At 33.5% G+C, this 26145-nt stretch overlaps 1 protein-coding gene across 1 annotated transcript in view; it reads left to right on the top strand.

The window, feature by feature from the left end:
- LOC145279875 (uncharacterized) overlaps window positions 1-26145 on the top strand; it is a 154746-nt gene that overhangs the window by 2329 nt on the left and 126272 nt on the right. The window contains exon 2 of the mRNA XM_080131336.1: window positions 24132-24237. Coding sequence (XP_079987462.1) covers window positions 24132-24237 — 106 coding nt within the window. The remainder of the gene's footprint in view (window positions 1-24131; window positions 24238-26145) is intronic.

Raw genomic sequence — 26145 nt, 5'->3', positions numbered from 1 at the left:
AAATTACATTTATTAAAATCCATTATTTCTGAGTAACTTTTTTTTTCCAGAAAGATAAAACCCTGAATTTTATCATATAGAAAACAGAATAATGTAAAACTTTTTCTACTATTTTTAATTCAATTTTAAATGTTAAATTTTCCCAAAAAGTTAACAATTGACATTTTTTGTCTTGCACAAAAAACGTACTTAAATATTTAAAAAAAAAGGGGTTTTGAAATAATTAATTAATTAATTTATTGTCTAACTAAGATTTAGGATGATTTTCTAAGAGAATATGCAAAAATATTATAATATAAGTACCTGAATTTCAAATAATTCCACTTATTCATATAGGTAACCAGATATTTCGCATCGTCGTAGAGTTCAGATCGACTCTGTTTACGTTTTCTTTTGATGGGAAGAAAACTATGGAAGACCAAACAGGCCAAAAAAACTTATTTTTCAGTGACGAAAATTTCAATGTATTATTAAGCTGAGGCTGGCCAGTACCAGATGGGTGACCATTTGTATGAGTTTGGTTTTTAATGTGTATGTGTGTGGGGGCCAGGCTCCCCAAAATGGGGGGGGGCAATTTAAAGCAGAATAAAAAAAAATTATTTCAGCGCGTTTGGTCCACCGTAGTCGAAAGGCGGCAAACGTTTTCAAACGAGATCGATAAAAATGATGCTATTTTTAACACAAAGGGCACAATATTTATCGAATTTTTTTTTTTGGTATCGATTATTCAAAGCATGCCCTGTTTAATAATGGTCATGCATTATTCGGCTCGCTAAAAAAAAATTGTTAATTTATTTATCAAAAATTTTGAAATGGCTTTTTTCGTATAAATATTAAAAAAAATTTTTTTTTGTTTTGCTTAACTTAAATTAATTATTTTACTTAACATATTCACCGAATTTCACACTTCAAAACTCAAAAGCGGGATAATTAAACACAATCGAAGTTCTGATATTCAGACGTCAAAATAAGGTATGCAAACGAATTTTTTTTTTTTTTTTTTTAAATTTATAATTCTGTCCCTTACAACAACACAATATGTTTTATTCAGTTTCAGATGATTATTTTAAGCATATTTGTTCCCACTTCAAAACAAGGGGGGGTTTTGTAAGCAAAAAAATATATATATATAAATATCGTTTATGAAAAATAAGTACACTGTTATAAAGTTCATTCTTCTCCTAATAATCGCTGAAAATTTCGTATTGATCGGATAATTACCTGATTTTTGGTAGATTTTTAAAAAGACGGTCCGTCAAAAAGTACTGACCTGCCCCCCCAGTTTTGGCGGTGCCTATATTATACGTATCCGTTTTGGACTGAAGATCTCCGAAAAATTTTCATTTAATTTGATCGAGATTTTTTTTTTTTTTTTTTTTTTTTTAACTGCGGAAAAACACGTTTTTTATGAGAGCGCCTTGAAGTCGGCCATTATGAAATTTGCTGAACACGCCACGGGGAGATAACTCCATGTAAAGCGCCGATACTCCCTCCCCATCTTTAATTCTAGCATTTCTTCCTAAAATTCGAACCTTTTGCTCGGTATCATATTTTTTTTTTCGCTGTACAAAAAAAATTAAAAAAAAAAAAATACTTGATGAAATTAAGTGATTTTTTTTTTTTTTTTTTTTTTTTTTTTCTCTCGGATAACTTAGTTCCATAACGGATGCGTGCAAATATAACCTTTTCGATATTTTCATTTTTTTAATGTCTTAGCTACACTGTACAAGTACCAAAATTTTGATGTTTTTGGTAAATTTTTAGTTTGTTTTCGGGTATGCTGAAAACGTATATCGCATTTATTTGTTGCGCAAACACGCAGTTATCCGTATTTGAAGACATTCAGTATCCAACGTAAACCCTATCATTTTAATGGCGGCCACCTTGTTTTCCAATAACGAAAAAACGCCCCAAAAGGCTGTAACTGTATTCAACTGGAAGCCCCTCTTTCCCACATCCGGCGTTGGCGAAAAAAAAAAAAAAAATATTGGAGGGGTGAAGGGGTAAATTCCAAGAAATCTTGAGTGTGTTGTGTTGTGTGGTGGCCGCCAAATGTAAACACAGAATTTCTGTGAAATGTTAAACAGTATTCTACTCGGTAAATGTCGGCGCGTTATTTATGGAAAAACGGTTAATTAAACTGGAGAAGCACCTGTTAAACTAGACATATTCACTAATTGAATACCCCCCCCCCCAAAAAAAACGAAAAACATAAAACATGCTTTTGTAAACCGCTCGTGAAAACTTACTGACAACAATATTTTTACTATTAAATGAGGTGAAAACTTTATTTTATAAAAAATGTCATTTAAAATGTCCGCCATGTATTCATGCACCTTGTGAAAGAAACATCAAGAGACTACGCGCGTGCGCGCAGTTTAGTAAGAAAGTTAAAAAAAAAAAAAAAATAAATAATTAGGAAAGTGAAAAAAAGATTGTCCATTTCGATATCGGGAAGCGGAAAAATATCCAGAAGGGTGAGTGGGAGTTCATTTCGGCCTTGAAGCCGAAAAATGTTTTTTGGTTATGTTTTGGCCCTTTTGGCTCTTTGGCGTTTTTTCCTAAATGGGAAACAAGATGGCCGCCAGCCAAAACAGTAGTGATTAGGTTGGATACTGAATGTCTTCAAATATGGATAAGTTGAATAACTACTTGTTTGCGCAAAAAATGAACGCGATATTCGGTCTCAACGTACCCGAACAGTCGACGTAATCTCTAACCTTTAGTTGCATCTTTCTGAACTCAAAAACTGAGATTATCTTGGAAATCTAAGTTTTAAAAAAATGCACCTGAAGATCGGAGGTTACACGGCCGAAAGGTTGTCAGTATTTTTTTTTTTTTTTACATGTAGGTCACCACTTATCAAGGCCTGGAGGCCACACAGGGATAAGGGTTATTGCGTGTACAGTAATCAATGAGATAGTATTGTAGTAATCATTAGTATTGGAGATTTGATAGAGTGTCTTACTTAAGGGGGCGGTTTGTCAGGAATTTGTTTATGTTGGACTTGAAGACATCCAAGTTGTAGTCCGGTGTGAAACAGGCAAACGGAAGAGTTCCAGTCGTGCACTTCTGAGAAAGCTCTGCTCATGGAATCTACATTTTGATTTAGGCACAGATAAAGAGTAGGGAAAATTATTGACAGTAGTTTCAGCCAGACTGGTGTTTCTCGTGAAAGATTGGCGAGGGGGGACCAGAGATTGGAGCTCAGACGAGCACTTGCCATGGAAATAATGATAAAACAGAAAGGTTTGCAACATCTCTTCTGTGGGAGAGAGGCTGCAGGGAAGAGAAAAGGGCATCCCCCACTAAGCTATGAAGTCTATTTTGACTGTCAAGGCAGGATAGACTGTTTTTAGCAGCTCCTGCCCAGATGTGGCAGCAATACTCCATCCTAGATTGTACTTGGCTTTTATACAGATAGAGAATTGCATCAGTAGTGAGATATCTTCTGGAGCGGTTGAAGGATTCCGCCATTTTCCCAGTGTCCTTGGCAACAGACCTGATGTACGTGTTCCATTTCAGATCAGGAGTAAAGGTCAAACCCAGAAACTTATCAAAACATGGAGCCTCCCCAAGACGAGAGCCATCCATTTCAATTGATGCCAGATGGGGATCAGAATGTTGATGATGTAATGATAGAAACTTGATTTTTGGATGCATTAAGTGACCAGCCACCTCTCTCCCCACTGTACCACGCACTCAAGATCAGAGGAGAGAGAATTAGAGAACTTTGTCATTTACGGCCTTTTGATGTGTTGCCATAGATGGTCGTGTCATCAGCATAGATGTCAACGAATGATTTAAGTATGTGTTTTGGGAGGTCATTGATGTAGATCAGGAAGAGAGTTGGGCCCAGGATTAACCCCTGAGGGACTCCAGCATTAATACTGTGGGCCTTTGATTTCTGCCCATCAACCACTACTCTTATGAACCTATCGGAGAGAAATGATTTAATGATTGAGAAAACATTACCAGTGATACCGTAGCTGGAAATCTTGTGAAGTAGGCCCTTATTCCATACCTTATCGAAGGCCTTTGATATGTCAAGAGCAATTGCCCTGGAAAGGAAGCCTTTGTCAAAAGATTCACTAATCCTATGAGATATAATTGTTGGCACATCTGCGGTAGATCTTGCGGAGCAGAAACCATATTGCATGTCAAGGTTATTTCTGCTGAGGTGGTTGACTATTTCTTTATTTAATATGGATTCCAACAACTTACTCATGACACACAGGAGACTTATTGGTCTGTATTGAGAGGGAGATGACTTTTTACCCGAGTTCTTAATTGCAGGGCATACTGATGAGGTTTTCCAGGGTGTTGGAAAGCACTTCTCCTTAAGGCAACACTTAAAAAGTTTTGTAAGTATGGGAGCAAGTTCTGGTTGGAGCTTTTTCAGCACTATAACTGGAATGCCGTCAAGGCCAGTTGCTTTACTGGAATACAGGTTCTTGATTAGCTTGGCGACCTCACGCACAGATATTTTTATGTTGCATAGTGTGTTGTCTCTTATAGGAGGAAATACAGGGAGTTGATGGCCTCGTCGCATAGGGTAGAATTAACTGCAAAGTTCTTGGCAAATAGTCTGGCCTTGTCTGATGCTGGAGAGATGACCTCAGGTCCATTGATAATTGTTGGGATCCTGTTTGCTATTTGCCAAAACTGGTGGGAACCAAGCCGCTGATCAGCTACTTTGGATTTAACAGACTGGGCATATAGCTCTCTTGCATTTTTTATTACTCTTTTACAGTGGTTGCTGGCAGTCCTGAAAGCAGCTTTAGTCTCAGTACATCTATTACGTTGGTAGCTATGGGAAAAGTGATTTCTGTGCGCGATGGCAGCAGCTCATTCTGGGGAGAACCATGGCTGGCTGTTAGGTTTTTGTTGGAATTCTTTTGATGATATGAATCGGTCTATGCCTACAATTAACCATTCGGTCAGGTCTGATGATCATAGATTTGAGAAAAGTAGTCCGAATAATCTTTGTTTTTAAATTTTTTTTTTTTTCTCATGAAACTTTAAATTTTAATTTTTTTTTTTTTTTTTTTTTTTTTTTTTTTTAGATTTTCTATTGACGATCATGATTAAGAAACCATTACTGGTTGCCCCTCCCCCACATTTTTTAAATAATGAACCTTGTGTCTAGCTAAACTGGATTCATATCACATTTGAACACGTCACCCTTAAAAATCACACCCACTTTAACAATTCCTCACTCTCACAAGACATAGGTGAACCCAATTTGACATGTGAATATTGTTTTTTAATGGTTGCTTCATTCCGATTTCATCATCGAATCTGTTTAAAGTGATGTTTTTTTTTGTTTTTTTCTCACCTTAACTTCCAAACTTTTACTCGGCCCATATTTTAGTAAAATAAACGTAAATCAATTTTTGTCGTACATGTGAAACGCCAAAGCGTTTAATTTTCATGACTAGAATTAGAAATTTGGTAGTTTTGATTGAGTACTTAAAAAAAAAAAAAAGAAAAAGAAAAAAAGATAGGCTACAACAGAACACCGACCACTCTAATGTTTTTTTTAGGTAATTGAGGTCGCTGACAACGAATCTGATAGTCAAACTTGGGGCAAATTTACCGTTTGCATCTCCTGAACCCACGAACTATTTCCACCATCTTGCAGCTTCCGTTTACGCTACACGCATGCGCGCACTGTAGCATAAAAAAACGGCTTCAACAAGCAAATTGCCTTCTTACATGGTGTCAAATCAAGTTATTAAGTTAGATTCATGTCCAAAAATTGGAGTTTGGTAGAATTCTCAATGGTCAAATCGTTTAACTTTGACCCCTTAACAGCCAAATTTCTGTCCGAAAACCAATTACAAAGATTTTCTCAAATCTCAGTACCCTGTATATCAAATTTCGAATCTGTAGACTTAAAATTGAGTTATTGCGTAAGGAAATGTACACACACACACATATTCACTTTTATAGATATATAGATTACAATAAATTTGTGTATTTGTTAACCAGGTTTTCTTTCATTCCCAAATCTTTGCATTAAACAAATGGTGGCTCCTTTTATTTACAACTCATTGTTACTATCGTTTTTTGTACATATTACATCTATATTCTATCTAAGGTAAGATTTCAGCTATAGATCATTTCTCCCAAAGATGGATGTGGGGGGGGGGGTCATTGAAGCCTTGTTGGTGCCCCTCCCTCTCATACAAAGTAGTTCCAATTTCTCGGTGTTTACACTTTTCTTCCGATATTTTCCTATTTGGCAATTACTGGTTTATGATTGAGCTTTGATCTTGATTGTCTTATGTTTATATTTTTTGACAGAATTTCCCAACTATTCTTCCTCTAATCGACAATAGTGCAACTCTAGTTTTGAGAATTTTTTTTTTTTTCTCAATTGATAACCATAATTTTTAATTCTTACTGAAAATTGACAAACTATTAAAAAATAGTAATTGGATAATGTTGACCGAGATGTTACTCATCTGCAGGATGTAAAACAGTTTGTCTCAAGGCTGTGTTCATGAGCAGAAGATGATTCCTGAACGAAAACATGGAATCCCTCTCTAAGGAAATGATAGGAAACTTTTTTCTTGGATAATTGCATTGCAATATGTGGCCCACCTCTACAATTTTCTTTAAAATGACGACTTGATACGTTTTTGACTATGCTGAATAAGAAAATCTTATTGAAATTTTGCAAAGACAAGTAATTTGAGATATAAAGACTTTCTGCGACCGACACTAAAAACTTTACTAGATTGTAGCACCCAAAAATATTGAATTTTAAGAAACAAATGTTACCTACATATTATGTTGAAATTAGTAAAATATCCATGTTTCACGAAAAACACTAAGGTAGAAAAAAATGTCAAATTTTATAGGTTTTCGGGTATGCTGACAACAAAGATCACAGATAAATTTGGGGCTTGTAAATCGTTTACCAGTAGCAATACATACGGACGATAAAAACGCTTTGGATAATTACGGATTTTAAGGGGGGGGGGTTCTGCTAAAATCATTATGCTTTAAAAAACCAAAGCATCTTAAGTCTTCAAAATACCACCGTTTTGTTCGAAAATGAATATACTTTCAAATGTTATGCATATCCCTCTATATTTACATGATAAACCAGAAAAGCAGCAACTGCGACAACGTCAATAATGGCGACGCTGAGAAAAATCCGTTCGTCGACGCAATACAAATGAGCTCACTAAATACATACAACTCCAAAACACAATTTTTTTCATATACACACATCATCATCACATCAATAGAATAGCTCGCACATCACTTCAACTAAGAAAACCGCCAGATAAGGCTGCACAGCAAAAGAAAAAAACAAAATAGAAAACACAAGCATCGCAGTAAACGCAACTCTGGCAGCATATTAACGCAAATAAGTATTACACGAAACCTCGCAACAATTCAACACCGACTAGCTTACACCCACAACTTTCCGATATAACACATGCATACATACACCAAACAGACGATTCCTTACAACGCGTTAAACCACGTAAAACAAACACATTTAAAAAGCAAAGCTCAGGCCAATGACCAAACTTCTGTTTGTCTTCAACTACGTCCGCACGGCGCACCGCCACTATAAAAACACTAGCTGTCGCGATAAAAGTCAGTCACAGCAAATCTACAGTATGGGATAATTATCGGCTCCGTCGAATTTCTTCCGGCGTTAAACCCACTCTCGTGCGCATCATCTTTACGAACTTTGAACACTTTGTTTATTTTTACTTTGTCGTTAAGTTTAATTTTTATAAATAAATGATTGAGAAATCAATCATTTAAATTTTAAATCTCTATTGTTTGTCTGGTTCCTTCTCGCCACCATACGCTTATTCATAATATAACAGTTTTCAGTAAGATTTTGTAATGACCCTCCCTGATTTGTAAACGGTGGTACCACGTTTCTCTTAAGATTTCGTCATGAAATTTGGAAATTAACTAGAAGAGATATTACTTGTCCGAAATTCTTTTGATGGACTTCAACGTGACGAGTTTGAAAAATATTTGAAAAAAAAAAATTCTTCGGATACCCACTGTTAAATAAATCAATCTTTTTATTACATTTATCTGTTAAAAATAAAAATGTAACTGGCTTCATTTTGTGGTAGCGAGCAATTTAAAATCATGATACCTGGAAAAAATCGTTCTATTTTTAAAAAGTATCTAAAAACGATCTGTGGAAGCAGCAGCAGCAGCAGCTTTAATATCGCTGATATTAATTTACTGTAAACAAACTTTTTCCAGAACGAATTAAAAATTAAAAAAAAAAAATGAAAATATGAATATAAAAAAAAATATGTTCTTACATATTTAATTGGAGCTAATGTTATTAGAACATAATTAGCTTTACTAGAGTTCGGTTATCGGAATATATAATTTTGAAGCAATCCGGCATTACTTTTGGTCAAATTTTAAAAATATAGTTGAAAAACAAATATGTAACGTGTGCACTTTTGTCTATTACCTTAGTTTTTAACAGTGAATTAGTGTTTTGTTTTAAATAAAAAATGTGAAATATTATTTTGCTTCATGTGTGCGAGCAGTACCACCACCACCACCCCCACACACACTTCCAATATATTTTTTGTCTTTTTTTCCCCCCCAGCGGTTATTATCGAATGGAATGGACACTAATCTACCAAAAAAAAAAATAAAAAAATCAATATTTAAATATTTGTAGGAAGTGTTCAGTTTCTAGTTAAGTTCTTATTTACTTGCCTCCCCACGAAGACAGTTAGACACAAGGTCAGTTTTTAATGCGATGAAAATCCAGCTTCCCAAAAAGGGTAATTCTGGATAAAAACATAAAAATTGTCTCCGTCATGAAGGACTTCTCCTTCACTGACAGAGGACAGAAAAGGCGAAGTGTAGCATCAAAATACCACACTGTTAGTGTGGCAGTGGCACACTGATCTTGGCCTGAAGTCCAGGTAGAGAAATAATTAAAAAAAACGTCTTAAACTGGAAAGTTTAACGAAATGTGTTACTCGGACAAGAAATGTAATTGAAAATAAAAACCAAATTTATCCAAAAAATTTGTGAATGATTTGTCAGCTTTAGCAAAAAATGGTTTTTGATATTTAAATAAGTGGGCAAAAATAAGTTTTCCAAAGTCACGTTTTCTGTTATTGACGTCACTTGTTTTAAATGAAATTTATTTTTTTTTATTTTTGTAATTATGTTTCACACACCTTAAGAATTACAACAAACAAAAACAAATTTCATATTTAAAAGTAATTTTATGTCCAAAATCTAAGGCATAACATTTTCAAAGGCAAATAGTTATGACCCACTAACAGTAAATATGGGGGGTCAAAACGTCTTAAAAAAAAACAAAAAAACAAAACGCCCTTAATCCTACTTCTAACCCTAGGTACAAGTGGCAAGCCTCCTCTTCTTAAAACTTTCTTTAGCCCTAACAATAACGCTAAGTCTAAGTAGCAAGCTTCTCACCAAACAAAGTTCCTTGGTAAGCTACATATAAGTGTCTTAAAAAAATCCTTTTTAAAGAAAAGTGCACCATTTATCACCCATAAAAAATATAAATTAGTTAACTGTCTTAAAACGCTACAATGATCTTGAAATGGTGAATTATTTTACATTAAATTTATGTGAAACTAACCCCCACTCTAAAGTCTAAAATTGTTTTAGTTTTGTTTCTATCAAGTCTTCAGGATGTTCACACATACTTTTCCTTAGCTTTATCATTAACCCAAAGTCAGAGTGGCAATCTCCCCACTGTCTCATAATTGCACAAAGACCCTCTTAAACCACACATAATCGTCTTTAGAAAAAAAAAAAAGGCGCACAGGATTTATCTCCGAAAGAAAAAAAATGGTTAACTGCCCTAAAACGCTAGAATGGTTCAAAATGGGGGATCATTTTACATTAAATTCTAAAATAATACTTGTTTATCCTTCATTAAAATTTAAGGTATTGACACGTAATTGCCTACAAAGGTAAAATCGCATATTTTGAAGCGGTGGTCAGATGGGTTGGGGGGTTAACGGAAGGTATTAATCTACAATAATACCAAAGAAATATATTAATTTTTAAACATTCCGAGATTTCGATTTCAGTTATTTGTACATATAATGCATTACAATTCAGCTTTGAGTTCTTTAACTTCTTTTCTTTTAATGGATACATGGCATTTTTAAGGCATTGCAGTACATTTATGTGCATTTACTGCAAATTATTTGGAAACTAATTTATGGAGATTTTCAGTAGCGTATTCTAATTCATAGCATAAAAATACTTATATGGTAAGTTTCATTGCTTAATCTTCTGTTTTAACAAAGATATAACATTTTTACTGAAAAAGTAGTGCAAAAAATGTGACAAAACGCATATGGTCTTAAAGAGGGAAAAATATCCAAACGTGTGAGGCTCAAAAATAGTCGTAACTTCCTTAATTTTAATTGGATTTAAAAAATTTAAAGATTCTTTCTAAGCTCATCAAGCTCTTTCTATATATACCTATATTGAAATATTTTAAGCTATTTCAGTTTTTTTTCATGTGTATTGCTATTACCAGATATGAAAACATGTGTATTGCTATTACCAGATATGAAAACATGTGTATTGCTATTACCAGATATGAAAACATGTGTATTGCTATTACCAGATATGAAAACATGTGTATTGCTATTACCAGATATGAAAACATGTGTATTGCTATTACCAGATATGAAAACATGTGTATTGCTATTACCAGATATGAAAACATGTGTATTGCTATTACCAGATATGAAAACATGTGTATTGCTATTACCAGATATGAAAACATGTGTATTGCTATTACCAGATATGAAAACATGTGTATTGCTATTACCAGATATGAAAACATGTGTATTGCTATTACCAGATATGAAAACATGTGTATTGCTATTACCAGATATGAAAACATGTGTATTGCTATTACCAGATATGAAAACATGTGTATTGCTATTACCAGATATGAAAACATGTGTATTGCTATTACCAGATATGAAAACATGTGTATTGCTATTACCAGATATGAAAACATGTGTATTGCTATTACCAGATATGAAAACATGTGTATTGCTATTACCAGATATGAAAACATGTGTATTGCTATTACCAGATATGAAAACATGTGTATTGCTATTACCAGATATGAAAACATGTGTATTGCTATTACCAGATATGAAAACATGTGTATTGCTATTACCAGATATGAAAACATGTGTATTGCTATTACCAGATATGAAACCATGTGTATTGCTATTACCAGATATGAAACCATGTGTATTGCTATTACCAGATATGAAACCATGTGTATTGCTATTACCAGATATGAAACCATGTGTATTGCTATTACCAGATATGAAACCATGTGTATTGCTATTACCAGATATGAAACCATGTGTATTGCTATTACCAGATATGAAACCATGTGTATTGCTATTACCAGATATGAAACCATGTGTATTGCTATTACCAGATATGAAACCATGTGTATTGCTATTACCAGATATGAAACCATGTGTATTGCTATTACCAGATATGAAACCATGTGTATTGCTATTACCAGATATGAAACCATGTGTATTGCTATTACCAGATATGAAACCATGTGTATTGCTATTACCAGATATGAAACCATGTGTATTGCTATTACCAGATATGAAACCATGTGTATTGCTATTACCAGATATGAAACCATGTGTATTGCTATTACCAGATATGAAACCATGTGTATTGCTATTACCAGATATGAAACCATGTGTATTGCTATTACCAGATATGAAACCATGTGTATTGCTATTACCAGATATGAAACCATGTGTATTGCTATTACCAGATATGAAACCATGTGTATTGCTATTACCAGATATGAAACCATGTGTATTGCTATTACCAGATATGAAACCATGTGTATTGCTATTACCAGATATGAAACCATGTGTATTGCTATTACCAGATATGAAACCATGTGTATTGCTATTACCAGATATGAAACCATGTGTATTGCTATTACCAGATATGAAACCATGTGTATTGCTATTACCAGATATGAAACCATGTGTATTGCTATTACCAGATATGAAACCATGTGTATTGCTATTACCTGATATGAAAACATGTTATCCAATGTAAAAGCTAATCTAAAAAAGCTGTTTTGTTTTGATAAAAAATCTGAATAAAATAATTAAAATAAAAAACAAATGTTACGTTTCATATTTTCATTTCCGGTTTGATGTTTTGCTGTCTTGATTCAACACAAACTATTTCCTTGGGTCAAATCACACCCATGGTAACATCTGTCAACATGAACAGTAATTGATATGCAAATTGTATTGCTTCGCACAGTATTTAGTTTGTTTCATTTCCCAATTCCAGAATACTTAATACAAATATCATGTAAAAATGATGGAATTAAAAAAAATTTCTCTTCTCATATAGTGCAATTGTAGCAAAATTGCAATTGGTCACAACTTAATAGCAGACCATACTACACATTTTCTGCAAAAGTTTGTTTTGTAATTATAAGACAGAACAGCACATTTATACGCAATAAATTCAGCAATTGACTAAATTTTCCATAATTGTCCATCTCATAAGTTCAAGATGGTGACAATCATAATTTGTCAAATTACACAATTTATTTTGATAGTCCTACTTAGATGCTACACGTCATTGTTTGGGCGTACAATGAAAGGTTAAGCTCATACACTCATTTTAAAAATAGGTGTACTTTTACAAAATGCAATCGGCCTGTTAAAGGTCATTGTTTCTTTTTTAAATTTGTATCTTGTAAATCAATCGATATAGGTTTTACATTGTTTACTTGAAATAACGTTATTTAAATTGTTTTTGCAATGACTGTGCCTTTTATCAGCTTTTCTGATTTCTTTGAAAACAATCAGAAAATTTTAGATAAATATTTACGTAGATTTTTTTTTTTTTTTTGACTTTGGATATTTATCTGACTGACAAACGAAAAAGATTTCATGTTTACTTCCTTGTAGTTGTGACATCATTCGGTCGGGGGTTGGATTGAGCTGAAATCAGTCACCTTATGAATCCAGTTCATGTAAATCTATCTGCTACTGATTTCACTATTGCACACCAAAGATGCGAAGGCAGGTCATAATTTCCAAGTCAACTTTGACCGCTGCAAGCCACGTCCTCAGTTGATATCCCTGTTCTTGCACCATCCTGGTAGCAATGTTAGTACTATCACCTTGTAAATCAAATCTGTTGGTGCATGCCCAAACCATCAGATCCTCATAATTACTTCCTTGAATCTAGGAAGCTTATATTGTGCGTTAAGTGTGGCATTTGGTATATGGTCGGAGATACAAATCCCAAAAATGCAGCATAGACAGGGCAGATTGAAGACTTTGAAATATTTCATATTTATGGATCGGTTAAATATGGATATTTAGGGTAAATGATTACGATCATCATATCCAAAAATATTGTCGATTTTTTAACTGTTTTTGCAAAGAATTGTTCTAAAAATCACAAAATGTATCTAATTGAAGACCATCATTGTATGGTTCTCTGCATAGTTGATATCGAATTTGGTCCCTTCGTTAATTGATGCATTTATATTTGCTTGTATTGTAAAATACACATTTTTTATTTTCCGATATCATTGAAAGGTTTCAGCATGTTTTAGAATATTCTATCTCTGCAATGTTGCTTAACTTATCTGTATATCTATAAAAGAATGTCTGTCTCTCTGTCTACATTTCTCTACACAATATCTCTGTCAATTTTCAGTCTACAGATGCGAAATTTGATACACATGGTACTGAGATTTGAGAATCTTTGTAATCTGTTTTCCGCCAGAAATTTGGCTGTTAAGGGGTCAAAATTCAACAATCTCATCTTTGAGAACTCTACCAAACTCCTCCACCAATTTTGGGTCTAAACACTTGAAATTTTAGATATAGATTCCTTGGACATGAATCTAACTTAACTTGATTTGAGCCCAAAACAAATGTTAAGGGGTCATAATAGGGGTCAAAGTTATAAAAAAAAAAATTGACCTCTGCAGTCTCTACCAAATTACTCAGACAATTTCTGGTCTAAACATTTGAAATTTTACATAAGGGTATTCACAGATAATGCAAACTTTTTAATCGGTTTGGGTCAAATTTGAGTTACCAATATATAAATGTATGTTTGCATGTCTGCCTAAAACTTTCGACAGAGGCAACTGATTTTTACAAGATCAGTATCGTTTTTAAGCTCGACCTTTCAGACGACAAATATCGAAAAATTGGCTAAAAACCTTAATTTCTTCACCTTCAACTGGGCACTTTTCTACAGGGAGGGATCGCTTTTTTTGCCGATATTGTCGAAAGTCATCCCCTCTTTTCGATTGTCTAGTCTTAATTTAAACCTACATCACTTCCGGTTTGGCGGTGGTCGTAACAGCAAAGACGTCATGTTTTTTTCCCCATTCTTTTCCTCCTTCACGGTACAGGTTCGAGCCTGCCTTCCTACTACCACTTTTTTTTTTTTCTCAACATACACCTCCAAACACCCGGGCAACGCCGGGCTGAAATGCTAGCTGCTAATAAAAATGCTTCCAGCAGTCTAACATTGCTGTGATACCATTATTAGTTTGTTGCTTGATGTCCATAAAGATGTCTTGGTAATGTTACTTGCTCTTATTATATAGAACCGCTAATCTTTCTGGTAACAAACTTTTCAAACTATTTTTCTCATTTTTGAAAAACTATTTAATCTGCAAAAATTGCAGATTCATAACATTGCCTCACCAACTCAAACTTTTTTTTTTTAATTAAAAAAATTTTTAGACAAAAATCAACTTTGAGAATTTGGAAGTTACCATTTTACAAATAGATAAATTATCATATCTAAAAAAAATAATAGAACCTCTTTGATTGCCTAAAGCAGCGTTACATTTTAAAACCATTCTTGAAGTGTCATTCTTTGGATTCCATGGAAATGGAATAATATCAATAGATTAGTTTTAAATTTCCTTCAATAGATCAGCTGAAGCAGGTCTTGTTCATAAATTTAAGATCAGTTTTTGAATGTTGGAATTTTGTTTTTCTTAACGTCTGCCAGCACAGTTTTGTCTTTCGTTGTTTGAAGTCTTCAATCTCATCATATTGAGTTTAACATTCATTTTTACATGCTGGCATGTGTTGGACAGCTTTTAGAAATTAACTTTCAAATTCTGGCCACGTTTCAATTTATCCTTCTTTCAAGTGCGTTCTTATTTCTTCCAATGGTTGTTTTGACCTGCCAACTGATCCTGGTACCCAAGTTCTCTCATCCATTCTTTGAATGTGATCATATTAATGAACTTTCCTGTTATGCATAAGTTTCCTGATACTGTCCAGATTTAAGTTTAAGCCTGTTACACATCCATTGTCTCGTTTGCATTTTTTTCTTCCATGCAACGCATGTCCTCTGCCCTCACTGGTTAGCTTTTGCTTCTATACATCACACTTTGCACAAGTTCCTGATGAACTCTTCCCTTGATCGACAGTGACAACTGCTCTTTTATAATGGCTAAAGTTCCCTGAACTTACTCCATTCTTAATCGTTGCAATTGCACTAGCTTCAATGTCTATCACCCAGGTCACAAAACTTAAACGTCATTAGCCTTGCAACTTGAATGTACTGTCCTCATGTCAGTTCTTGTTAGTCTCCATTGTCTAACACACAAACTGGTCATCTCTTAATGTATTCCATCGCACTTTATTGTAAACTAGCAGGACCCATTAACCAGCGTTGCCCAGTGGAAAGATATGTAAACTACGGTTGTTATTGGTGGCCACTGCTGTCCATGAACAGTTGCAGACACTGGCAGCTGTGGCCAGAAATGAAATAATCTGGCTTTCACTGGTGATTAGTGCTGGTTTGGGTTGATAACATGCAGGTACTGTTTGAATTTTGAAAAAAAAAAAAAAACAATTAAGGGAACGTGTAAGTCAGTATGAATTATTGAAATTGCAAAAAATGGTCCATTAGAATAATAATGGAATGTAAAAACAACTTTTAGAAGTTAGGGGATCTCACTGTATATGAACTGTTTCCGTTTGTTGTTCAAGTCTTCCTCTTTTCAACTCTTTCACCAATAGTATTAAATTACATTCTAGTTTTGTTTGTTTTTTAACATGTAAAACAAAATGATTATGACTTTTTACTTTGAGTATTGCCATGTAAAGAGCGGCTTTTGTGGGGGGAGTAATTACACTTACACAGATGCAGCTGGTAGCACAATACATAGCTTCTATATCTCGCTCCCTATCACAAATGGTTACATTTCCAACCCGTTTCCCAGACCAGCAAGAACAACACGCATCACTTCTAGATCTGTTTCTGACCACAGTTCCCGATGATTGTATAATGACTGCCCATAGCCCACTTGGGAACGCTGATCATGCAGTGATAATGGTCGAAATCGCCCTAAACTCTGGAGCCAAAACTGAAGAGCCACTGCTCAAAACGAGATATTATAAAAAGGTTGACTGGGAAGCCATCAGGGATCTCGTCAGAGATACCCCATAGGGAAATATCTTTTCTCTTCCTGCTGAAGTGTGCAAATGAGACCACTGAATGGTTCAAAATGACAATTGAAGCACATGTTCCCATGCGGAAATTTTATAGCAAGCCCCACTCTCCCCAATGGTTTACTTCTACTTGTGCAAATCTGTATGCATACCACAGATTTAACAGACATAAGTCCAGCTCAGACAGACAGAAGTATATAGAAGCCAGAAGTAACTGTAAGAAAGAAATAGTGACAGCTAAGAGAGAATTTTCTGAAACCACCAAAAATGCATCGAAGCACAAAAAACTTCTGGAAAATCTACAATAGTGTAGTAAATAATGGGCAATCAATAATTCCCCCACTATCCAACAATCATGAGGCTGTTTGCTCAGCAACTGAGAAGGCTAACATGCTTGCCAGTTGGTTTGCCTCCAACTCCATACTGGACCCTGCTAACCACCTCCTCCCTGACTTTCCTTTATGGACAGATGCCATACTAGATGATCTGAAAATCACCCCTTCTCGGGTGCATACTATTATAAAAAACCTTGACACTTCAAAAGCATGTGGACCAGATCTCGTCCTGACTGTGCTATTAAAAGAATGCTCCGCCGAAGTAGCTCAAGTTCTCTCCAAACTTTACAACAAATGCCTTGATGAATCTTGCTTTCCAGACTGCTGGAAAACTGCTTCTGTGGTACCAGTTTTCAAGAATTCTGGTGCAAGAACTGACCCATTAAATTATCGCCCCATTAGCCTCCTCTCGCTTTTCGCCAATTGAGTCTATAATTAACCAAGCTCTGGTCCATCATCTTACAGATGCTAAGCTTCTGACCGATCAACATGGGCTTAGGCAAGCCTGTTCCACAGCAGATATCCTAACTGTAACCTCAGAATGCATATACCATTCACTGGACAAAGTAGGGGAGGGTAGAGCCGTAGCTCTAGATATATCTAAGGCTTTTGACAGGGTATGGCATGAAGGTCTTCTCACGAAAATCAGATCATACGGTATAACTGGACGAATACTAAACTTAATTAAATCCTTCTTAGATAAGAGAAAAATCCAGGTTGTCCTCAACAGCCGTACATCTGAACAATGATATAAATGCGGGAGTGCCTCAGGGGTCTGTCCTTGGACCTTTATTATTCCTAATATTCATAAATGACCTCCCTGACAAAATTGCCTCTGAGATGGGTATATATGCTGATGGCATCACACTCTATGACAGACACGACAGGAAAACAAATGAACACATATCTAAGGAAATGGCAGAAACACTAGAGGATGACCTCCAATCTGTAGTGGAATGGGGACAAAAATGGATGGTCACATTCAATGCTGCCAAAATTAAACTTGTTTCCTTCAATAATTACAAAATCATTCTTTACTACCAATAGTAATGTCCAAAGATTCATTTTCTGGATTTACATCTTTTAAACTCCTCGGCCTAACATTCATAGGAAACATGAGCTGAAACAATTACATTAAGAGCATTGCCAGGACCACTGCAAAGAAGGTAGGCTCTCTCTACCATGCTAGAAAGCTAACGCCCGAAAGTATCCTGTAGCTCTATAAGGCCACCATTCGCCCATGTATGGAGTATTGTCATATTTGGGCTGGTGCATCTGCTACTAGTCTCTCTCTCCTAGACAAGGTTCAAGAGTCGCCAATCTGATAGGTCCTGAACTGTCATCTAAGCTTCAGCCTCTGTCCCACCGATGAAATGTTGCATCCCTCTGCCTGTTTTACAAGTATTTTAATGGTGAATTCTCTGACGAACTGCAAGCACGTGCCCCTATGACGTAAATACCACCAACAAGCAGCTAAATCCCACCCCTACACAGATCCCTAGATGTAAGAAAGCTTTCTACTCCAGTAGTTTCTTCCCCAGAACCGCTAGACTTTGGAATTCCCTTGCGGGTCCCTGCTTCCCCAACTGTACTGACATGCAGAAGTTCAAGTGTAATGTGAACCAACATCTTGCTGCCCAAGTCCCTACATAGTACCCCAGTAGCTTATGTCCCTGATAGTAGCCCTCTACCCCAAAGTGGCAGTGTGTCTTGTCTGGGGTTAAAATGTAAAACAATAATTTAACTGTTACACTCATTGTCAGCATACCCACCCGCAAATGCTAAAAAATTTGGGTGGTGGCTGTGTGTGTGTGTACACACAAACCTGGTAGCCAGTGAATTATAGTACATAATACATCTATATAAGTACTTGTCTCCGCAGAATTCGAATGAGATTTTTTTAATCAGCATAGTCAAAAACCTATAAAAGTTGTCATTCTAAAGAAAATTGTGGAGGTGGACCTAATGTACGAATTACCCCCCCCCAATTGTGCACAATCGCGAATCTGTCCGGAAAAGGAAATTAAAATACTCCACAGAATTCAAAATTGGTGAATACACAAGTATATAACAAATAATTGTTAAAACAGGAGCGTAGGTAATCAGTGTAATTGTGCATAAAACTAGACCCTAACTTACCGGCAGATCTATCAATTGAGGTATAGAAGCACAGAATGGATACAATACTTCTGCGATTCTTCAAAACTGATAATTATCTATTTGGGCAAAATATTTAGACATTTTTTGTTAATATAGTTTTTTCAATTTTTTTTTTCAAATATAGCTACGTTTTTGTTTTTTAAAATGTACTTTATTTAAATATGCTTTATTTAAACCTGTGCAATCTATTACGATGAATGCCAATTTAAAAATGTTTAAGCAATATCATCTACTGGATTCGTGATTATGTTTGAATTAATGTCTTAATGTGAAATATTCACATTTTAAAACCTGCAAAGTTATTTCTGCTGAGGTGGTTGACTATTTCTCTATTTAATATGGATTCCAGCAACTTACTCATGACACACAGGAGACTTATTGGTCTGTACTGAGAGGGAGATGACTTATCACCTGAATTCTTAAATACAGGGCATACTGATGAGGTTTTCCAAGGTGTTGGAAAGCACTTCTTAAGGCAACGCTTAACGAGTTTTGTAAGTATGGGAGCAAGTTCTGGTTGAAGCTTTTTTAACACTAGTGCCGTCATAAGTTAAATCATTAAATTCAAACAAATAAGCATGAAATAGATGTTTCCAAAACATTTATTTTTACATCTGCGACGATCGTAATAGATTGTACAGGTTTAAATAAAGTACGTTAAAAAAAAAAACATAACTATGAAAAAAATAATTACCCGAACAAATGTACAAAGCGAGCGAGGAAATAAACGCTTGTTTTTTTTTTTCTTCGGCATTTCCATGAAATGTTTTTTTTCTTCAGCATAAAAAATGGAGAACTTTGGGAAGTGTGTGTGTGTGTGTGTGTGTGTGTGTATATATATATATATAATGAGAGTTGGGAAGATTGTATACGGAGAGGAAATACAAACTGACACCATATAATGTAAGAAAATGAATGCAGCAATTGCCTTAGAGGGAAAAAGTAGGTATCATTGCGATGCCATATTTGAATCATACATTAATGTCCATTTAGCATGCGAATACCGTTAATCCAGAATATAGGAATCATCAGAGCTCCACCAATCAGAATGAGCGGAATTAGTCTGGGGAGACTTCATTATTTTTTAAAAGGGAAAGATTATATTATGTCTATGAGCTCATGATCCAGTTACGAAGGTTGCAAGCACAATATATGTATGTGTATATTTCCTCCCGGTGTTGATTAGGGGCGATAGAAGAACTTTATATTTAGAGGGGAAAAATAGGAACTACTTCCTCTAAAGAGGATTGTGATGTTGTTCCTAGGATGAAATGTAGCTATTTTATAACTACTAAATGTGTCTAAAAAGTCATTCTAATGTTAAATAAGATAGTGGCTAATAGTCTAGATATAATAAATTTGTATGTGGCATCTGCTATTGCAAACCTACGGTACTTTGCAGAAATCCCCCTCTGGATCAATCAAAATATTTATGAAGATAATGAAAGTAAAATGACACAAAAATTGAGTTGCACCCAACTATCTTTATACATTTGATATAACTTTATCCTTCAAAAGTTTATTTCCATAATTAGTAAGGCTTATTCTTTACTTCGTTTTTTTTCTTTGCTGATATGACAGCACGAATGTTAAAATGCAAATTTGCACATTTCATCACTTGCATCTCAACAATGCTTCAGAATAAATTTTGCTGAAAAATTAATTCCAAATTAGCGATTTTACTCTTATATAATTCATAATTATTTCTTATTAACTAAGTAGGGGGGCATGGTTTTTAAAGCTGGCTAATCATAATTTTTTAAATTTTCGATTATTTTGTTTGTGTTTGAAAGATTATAGTTTAAAGTTAATTTCTCCAAGAAAAAAGTGAAATAGAATTATTCCATGTATTTTTTTTATCTCAAATTATGTAAAAACAAAATTCATTATGACAAAGATCGCGTTTACATTTTTCTCGCAATGTTTTCTGGAATTATTTCTAAGTTAAGTATTAAGTTAGTCTTAAGATAATTAATACATTAAATAAATGTACTTAACTTTTGCTAAAAAAGTAATAATTATGCAAAAATGTGACACTGGTAGGAATGAAACTTGTTTATCGTATGAAAAAAAACTCTGGCGGTAAAATTCAAATGTGTAATAGGACAAATTAAACATAATTTATTTCTTTAACATTATTCTGGCTTTTTTTTTTTATGGTAGACCTGCATTTCCTTTATTTAAAAATGCATAAAAGTTAATTAAATTCATTAATTATACTATTTAAAATTTATTCATTGAAGAAAAAAGTTAGCACCATTATTTATTAATACAGAATTACAATTGGGTAAGAAAACCATTTATAATTATTGAAAAAAATTACACGCTAAAAAAAAAATACAAACCTAGGTTAAAATTTATCAGAATGTCTACGTGAAATTTAAAGTTGATAAACACTAACAGGCAGTTAGTTGAAGAGAGGACGGGTTTTCTTTTCAAGTCTGCGCATTCGTACTTACCGACATGGAACGTTCGTATAGTTTTTACCATTTTTTAATTAAATTATTTTTCTATGTTCCTGTTTTTCAATTTAATTTTTTTACTTTATTTTCCAAGATTATATGAACATTATCTTACGTTCATGAATGCAATGGAAATATTAGAATCTTATATGTAAAGATTACATGAAAAATGTAAGCATAAAAATATTTTTTGCAATTATAATTTTTTGTGTGAAAATATTAAATAAGCAATGCTTAATTCAATGATAATATTGGTAGTTCGAGAAATTAATTTTTCTTTTAGTTATATCAATTTTGTTAATATGGACTTTAGGGGCTTTTCTCGTAATGTTCCTATAAAAATTTAAAAAGATTTTTTTATTGTTACAAATTATGATGCTTTACATAAAAAAGCAAAAATAAATTCTTGCGTTTATTTACTACTGAAAACCATAACTTTAGTAAAGGTATTTTTATTTATTTATTTTTTTAAACAAAATACATTTTCACTAAGATTTAAATAAAAATAATTAGTTCATTATATTCTGCGATCATTATTTGATAAATACTGGAAATTTCATTAAAATTGGTTAACTTCCTGATTTTTCATGAATTTTTAAGTAAAGGGAGGGGTCAAAATATTTATACATTTTGAGCATCGGCATTAGTTTTGCATGTACCTATTAACAACAGCTATTGTTACCATGAAATGGTTTAAAATGCTAAATTCTCTTGCCATTTACGTATTGTGGATGGATACTTTAATGAAATTAAAAACCTAGTTTGATTGGACATAGCAATCTTAATTTTTCAGTTTTTTGTGTTTACTTGATGAGTGTGAAATAATCTTTCATCTCATTAGATACGTGTTAGTCTGACGTAAAGCCACAATTAACGGTAGCTTGGTTGATGATTTAACGAAAAAGAATGTTTCTAATTTGTTTGACAAAATCTACTTTAATAAAAAAATTTTTCTGTATTTATATTAAATACTAGCAGTTCAACCCGGCTTTGTTTGGGCCTTATGTACAGTTCATAACTTGCCCTATGTGTGAATACACTTTATGTAAGATTTAAAATATTTAGAATAAAATTTGAGTAATTTAGTAGAGACTGCAGAGGCCAATTTTTTAACTTTGACCCCTTAACATTTATTATTTTGGTCTCAAATTAAAATACAAAGTGTTTTACTCATGTCCAAGTTACCTACAGCTAAAATTTTGAGTCTTTAGACTCGAAATTGGCAAAGGAATTTGGTAGAATCTAAAGGTCAACTCTTTCAACTTTGACCTCTTGGCAGCCAAATTTTCGCTACAGAACTGATTAAAATGCTTGCCGCATGTTTGAATACCTGTTATAAATTTTAAATATTTAGACCCAAAATTGACTGAGTAGTTTGCTAGACACCGCAAACGTTCAATCCAAACTGATTAAAAAGCTTGCCCCTATCTGTGAATACCCTTTATGTAAAATTTAAGATGTTTATACCAGAAATTGGCCGAGTAATTTGGTAGAGACCGCAGAGGTCAAGTTTTTTAACTTTGACCCCAATTTTAACCCCTTAACATTTATTTTTTGGGGTTGAAGTTAAAGTTGGATCCATGTCTAAGTAAGCTACATTTAAAATTTCAAGTGTTTAGACCTAAAATTGGTGAATTTGCTAGAGTTTTCAAAGGTCAAATCATTTCTGGCCGAAAACTTATAAAGATTTTCCTAAATTTCAAGACTCCTTATGTCAAATCTTGAGTATCTAGACCGAAAATTAATATGTTAGGGAAATGTGTGTGCACACACACAAACCTGTTTGTAATAAACCAGTGTATATAATACACAGGTTAATAGCATCTGTTTCAAATATTGTGTATTTTAGATCTAGACCATTTCTGTTGCTTTTGGTTATGGAATACTTTTTAGAATTGTTTTAAAATTTTTATTTAAGAACATTGTCTAAACTACTTGACATTTTTTTTTTTTACTAATTGTAACTATTGACTAAATCTTGTTGCTAATTTCGTCCTGAATCATCAATTTAACTTGTTAGATGGCTCTTAGAAATTGACTTTCAAATGAACTTCTATCTGACCAGGTCTTCACGCCCCCCCCCCTTTTTTATGCAACTGAAATTTTTAATGTGCAAATGCATGTTTATTTGATTTTATGACCAGATAACTTATTGAAGTGACTTCCATAGAATAAATACGTTTTTTATGTAAAAGTTTTAATTTTTTTTATATATAAATTTGTTCTTAGATAATCTATTTGCACTTCTAATGCATTTTAATGTTAATCTTGTGTTATAACGAAGCTTTATTGGTTAATCCTAATTCCTGTTTGATATTCAATTGAGCCTGCAAATCTTGTTTTAAACAGGTGTACCCACCTCCTATCCCCCACCTCAAAAAAAAGATGCATTTAATTTGCATCTTTAGCAACAAAGATGCTATTTCAAACTTGACAGTGACAGATCAACTTACTGGACAAAGGTTCTGGAAATATTTTAAAAATATATTCCTCACCATATTTAACCTTGGCTCTTGTATTAAATGGAGCTTTTTTATTATACATATTGGCTCTGACTGAAATGTTTGATTCTAAAGGGGATGTTTGTCTGAATACATTGCAATATCTAACATGTCTTTTGTCTTTGTTTTTAGCATGTGCTGCTGCAGCTAGTGATGAAACACCAGAAACACCTACCGTTGAAGAGAACATTGGCAAGAGTCAAGATGCCTCGAAAACTGATGATGAGGCTGTTCAAAGGTGAGATAAACTATTTTGCCTTTTTTTTTTTTTTTAATTTATTTATTTTTTTTTTAAACTCTTTAGCTGACTAGCTGATAAAGAAAATACAAGTAAAGAAAATTCTTGAATTGCAATTGTGAACAATTTTGAAGATTTTGACAATTATAAAATGATTTTCAAATTTCACAAATTAAAAATTCCCTCAAGATTGCAAGTTGCACTTATAATTGCTTTTTAGTTGCCTTTTCAATTTTTGAATAAAAACAAACTACTACATAATATAGTCCCAAAAAGTAAATATTTCAGAATATTAGACAACAAATTTTAAAATGCATATTGATCACCGAAAATAAAAAATGTCAACAAAGTTATAAGAATTGTAAAAGTAGTCTAAAAAATGAACTGCAAAGCTGATTGCAAGGTAATATTCAGAATATACAGGTTGCACATCAAACCAAAACTATGTGCACTATCTGCAGTGTGACAAAAATCTTTCATAATTAAATGACAAACTAAACAAAATTAAGACCTGAAACTAACAGACCACTTTTAATGCATAAATGCATTGAAGTTCTGAACCAAACACACCAAAAAATATCTTTAATATATCTAATTTTATAGTAATAAGCAAACAGTTGTCCATTTATTTCTACTGTCAAAAAAGCACTAACAGATTGCAAATACACCTAATTTTGACATCTGCACAAAAAATTATCAACTAAATTGAATTTGGAGAACTTGAGACAAATTCAATTTAGTTGGGGAAAAAAAAATATCAAACCAGCATCAGTTGCCATGTAGGTTTCTAGAAATTTACATAGAAAAAAGATACAGTAGCCAAGCACCTCTCTAATTTTGTCTTGAATTGCTGCATTCAGAGGACATATTTATTACCTCACTTGAAAGTTTATTCCAAGTGGTTCAGAGGTCTTGGTTGAGAAACCATCCCTCCTCCAGTTCAACTTGAATCATATAGTAAACTTTATATGGAAGGGTTAAAAAAAAACTTGGAAAAGACACAGCAGCCACTAACATGCTCATAAACAATGCTTTCATTTACACAGCTGAATAACAAGTTATTATGAATTATATACTAGAATTATAAATTATCACTTTAGAAAGATACTTTTCTTAGACATTTTGTCAATGGAAACCACCAATGATCCTTACACACAAAATATTTGAAAATGTTATCTGATGGACACTTGCAGAGTGGTAGTCTTTGTATGGCTTCTTAGTCCTGTACGCCTCACAGGAAATCAACGGGATGACATAATTACAGAAGCAACTAAAATGATAATGACTTAAATTTCTGTATTTATGTATAGGAGAATGCTACTCAATTAAAGACATTTTACAACAAAATTAAAAACAATTACAAATTAGACATATCTAATACACATCTACTTTAAGCATAAATTGTTGCAATTAATTATACATTCAACTACATTTTAAGCAACTGCACAGTACATGACATACTATCATGTACTAAATCTTACCATAATTTTTGAAGATGTACATATATTATAATTAAGACGACCTAAAAAAAAATATTGTTTCTGGCGCTTATAGAGGAAATAAGATATAATTAAATAACTTTCAATAACATAGCACACAATGAAATAACTTTCAATAACATAGCACACAATGAAATAACTTTCAATAACATAGCACACAATGAAATAACTTTCAATAACATAGCACACAAAATGACTTCTAGGGTTGATGTGCTGTAAAACAATCATAATCTTGATTCTGTTGTGGGTGCTTTTTATTTTTTTGCAAATTTAGCAATTATCTTATTTCTTTCAACTGTATTCCTTCATGAATAGAACTCTTATTTAGACATGTCTATTTTAAACTTTTTATTTCAATTTTTATATTTCATATTTTTATTAAATCTTAACACTAACAAAATTTTTAATT

The sequence above is a fragment of the Euprymna scolopes genome, chromosome 1, assembly GCF_053919585.1.
Source record: "Euprymna scolopes isolate OS-2025 chromosome 1, ASM5391958v1, whole genome shotgun sequence".
NCBI lineage: Eukaryota > Metazoa > Mollusca > Cephalopoda > Sepiida > Sepiolidae > Euprymna > Euprymna scolopes.
This window is presented reverse-complemented; position numbering and strand designations above follow the sequence as displayed.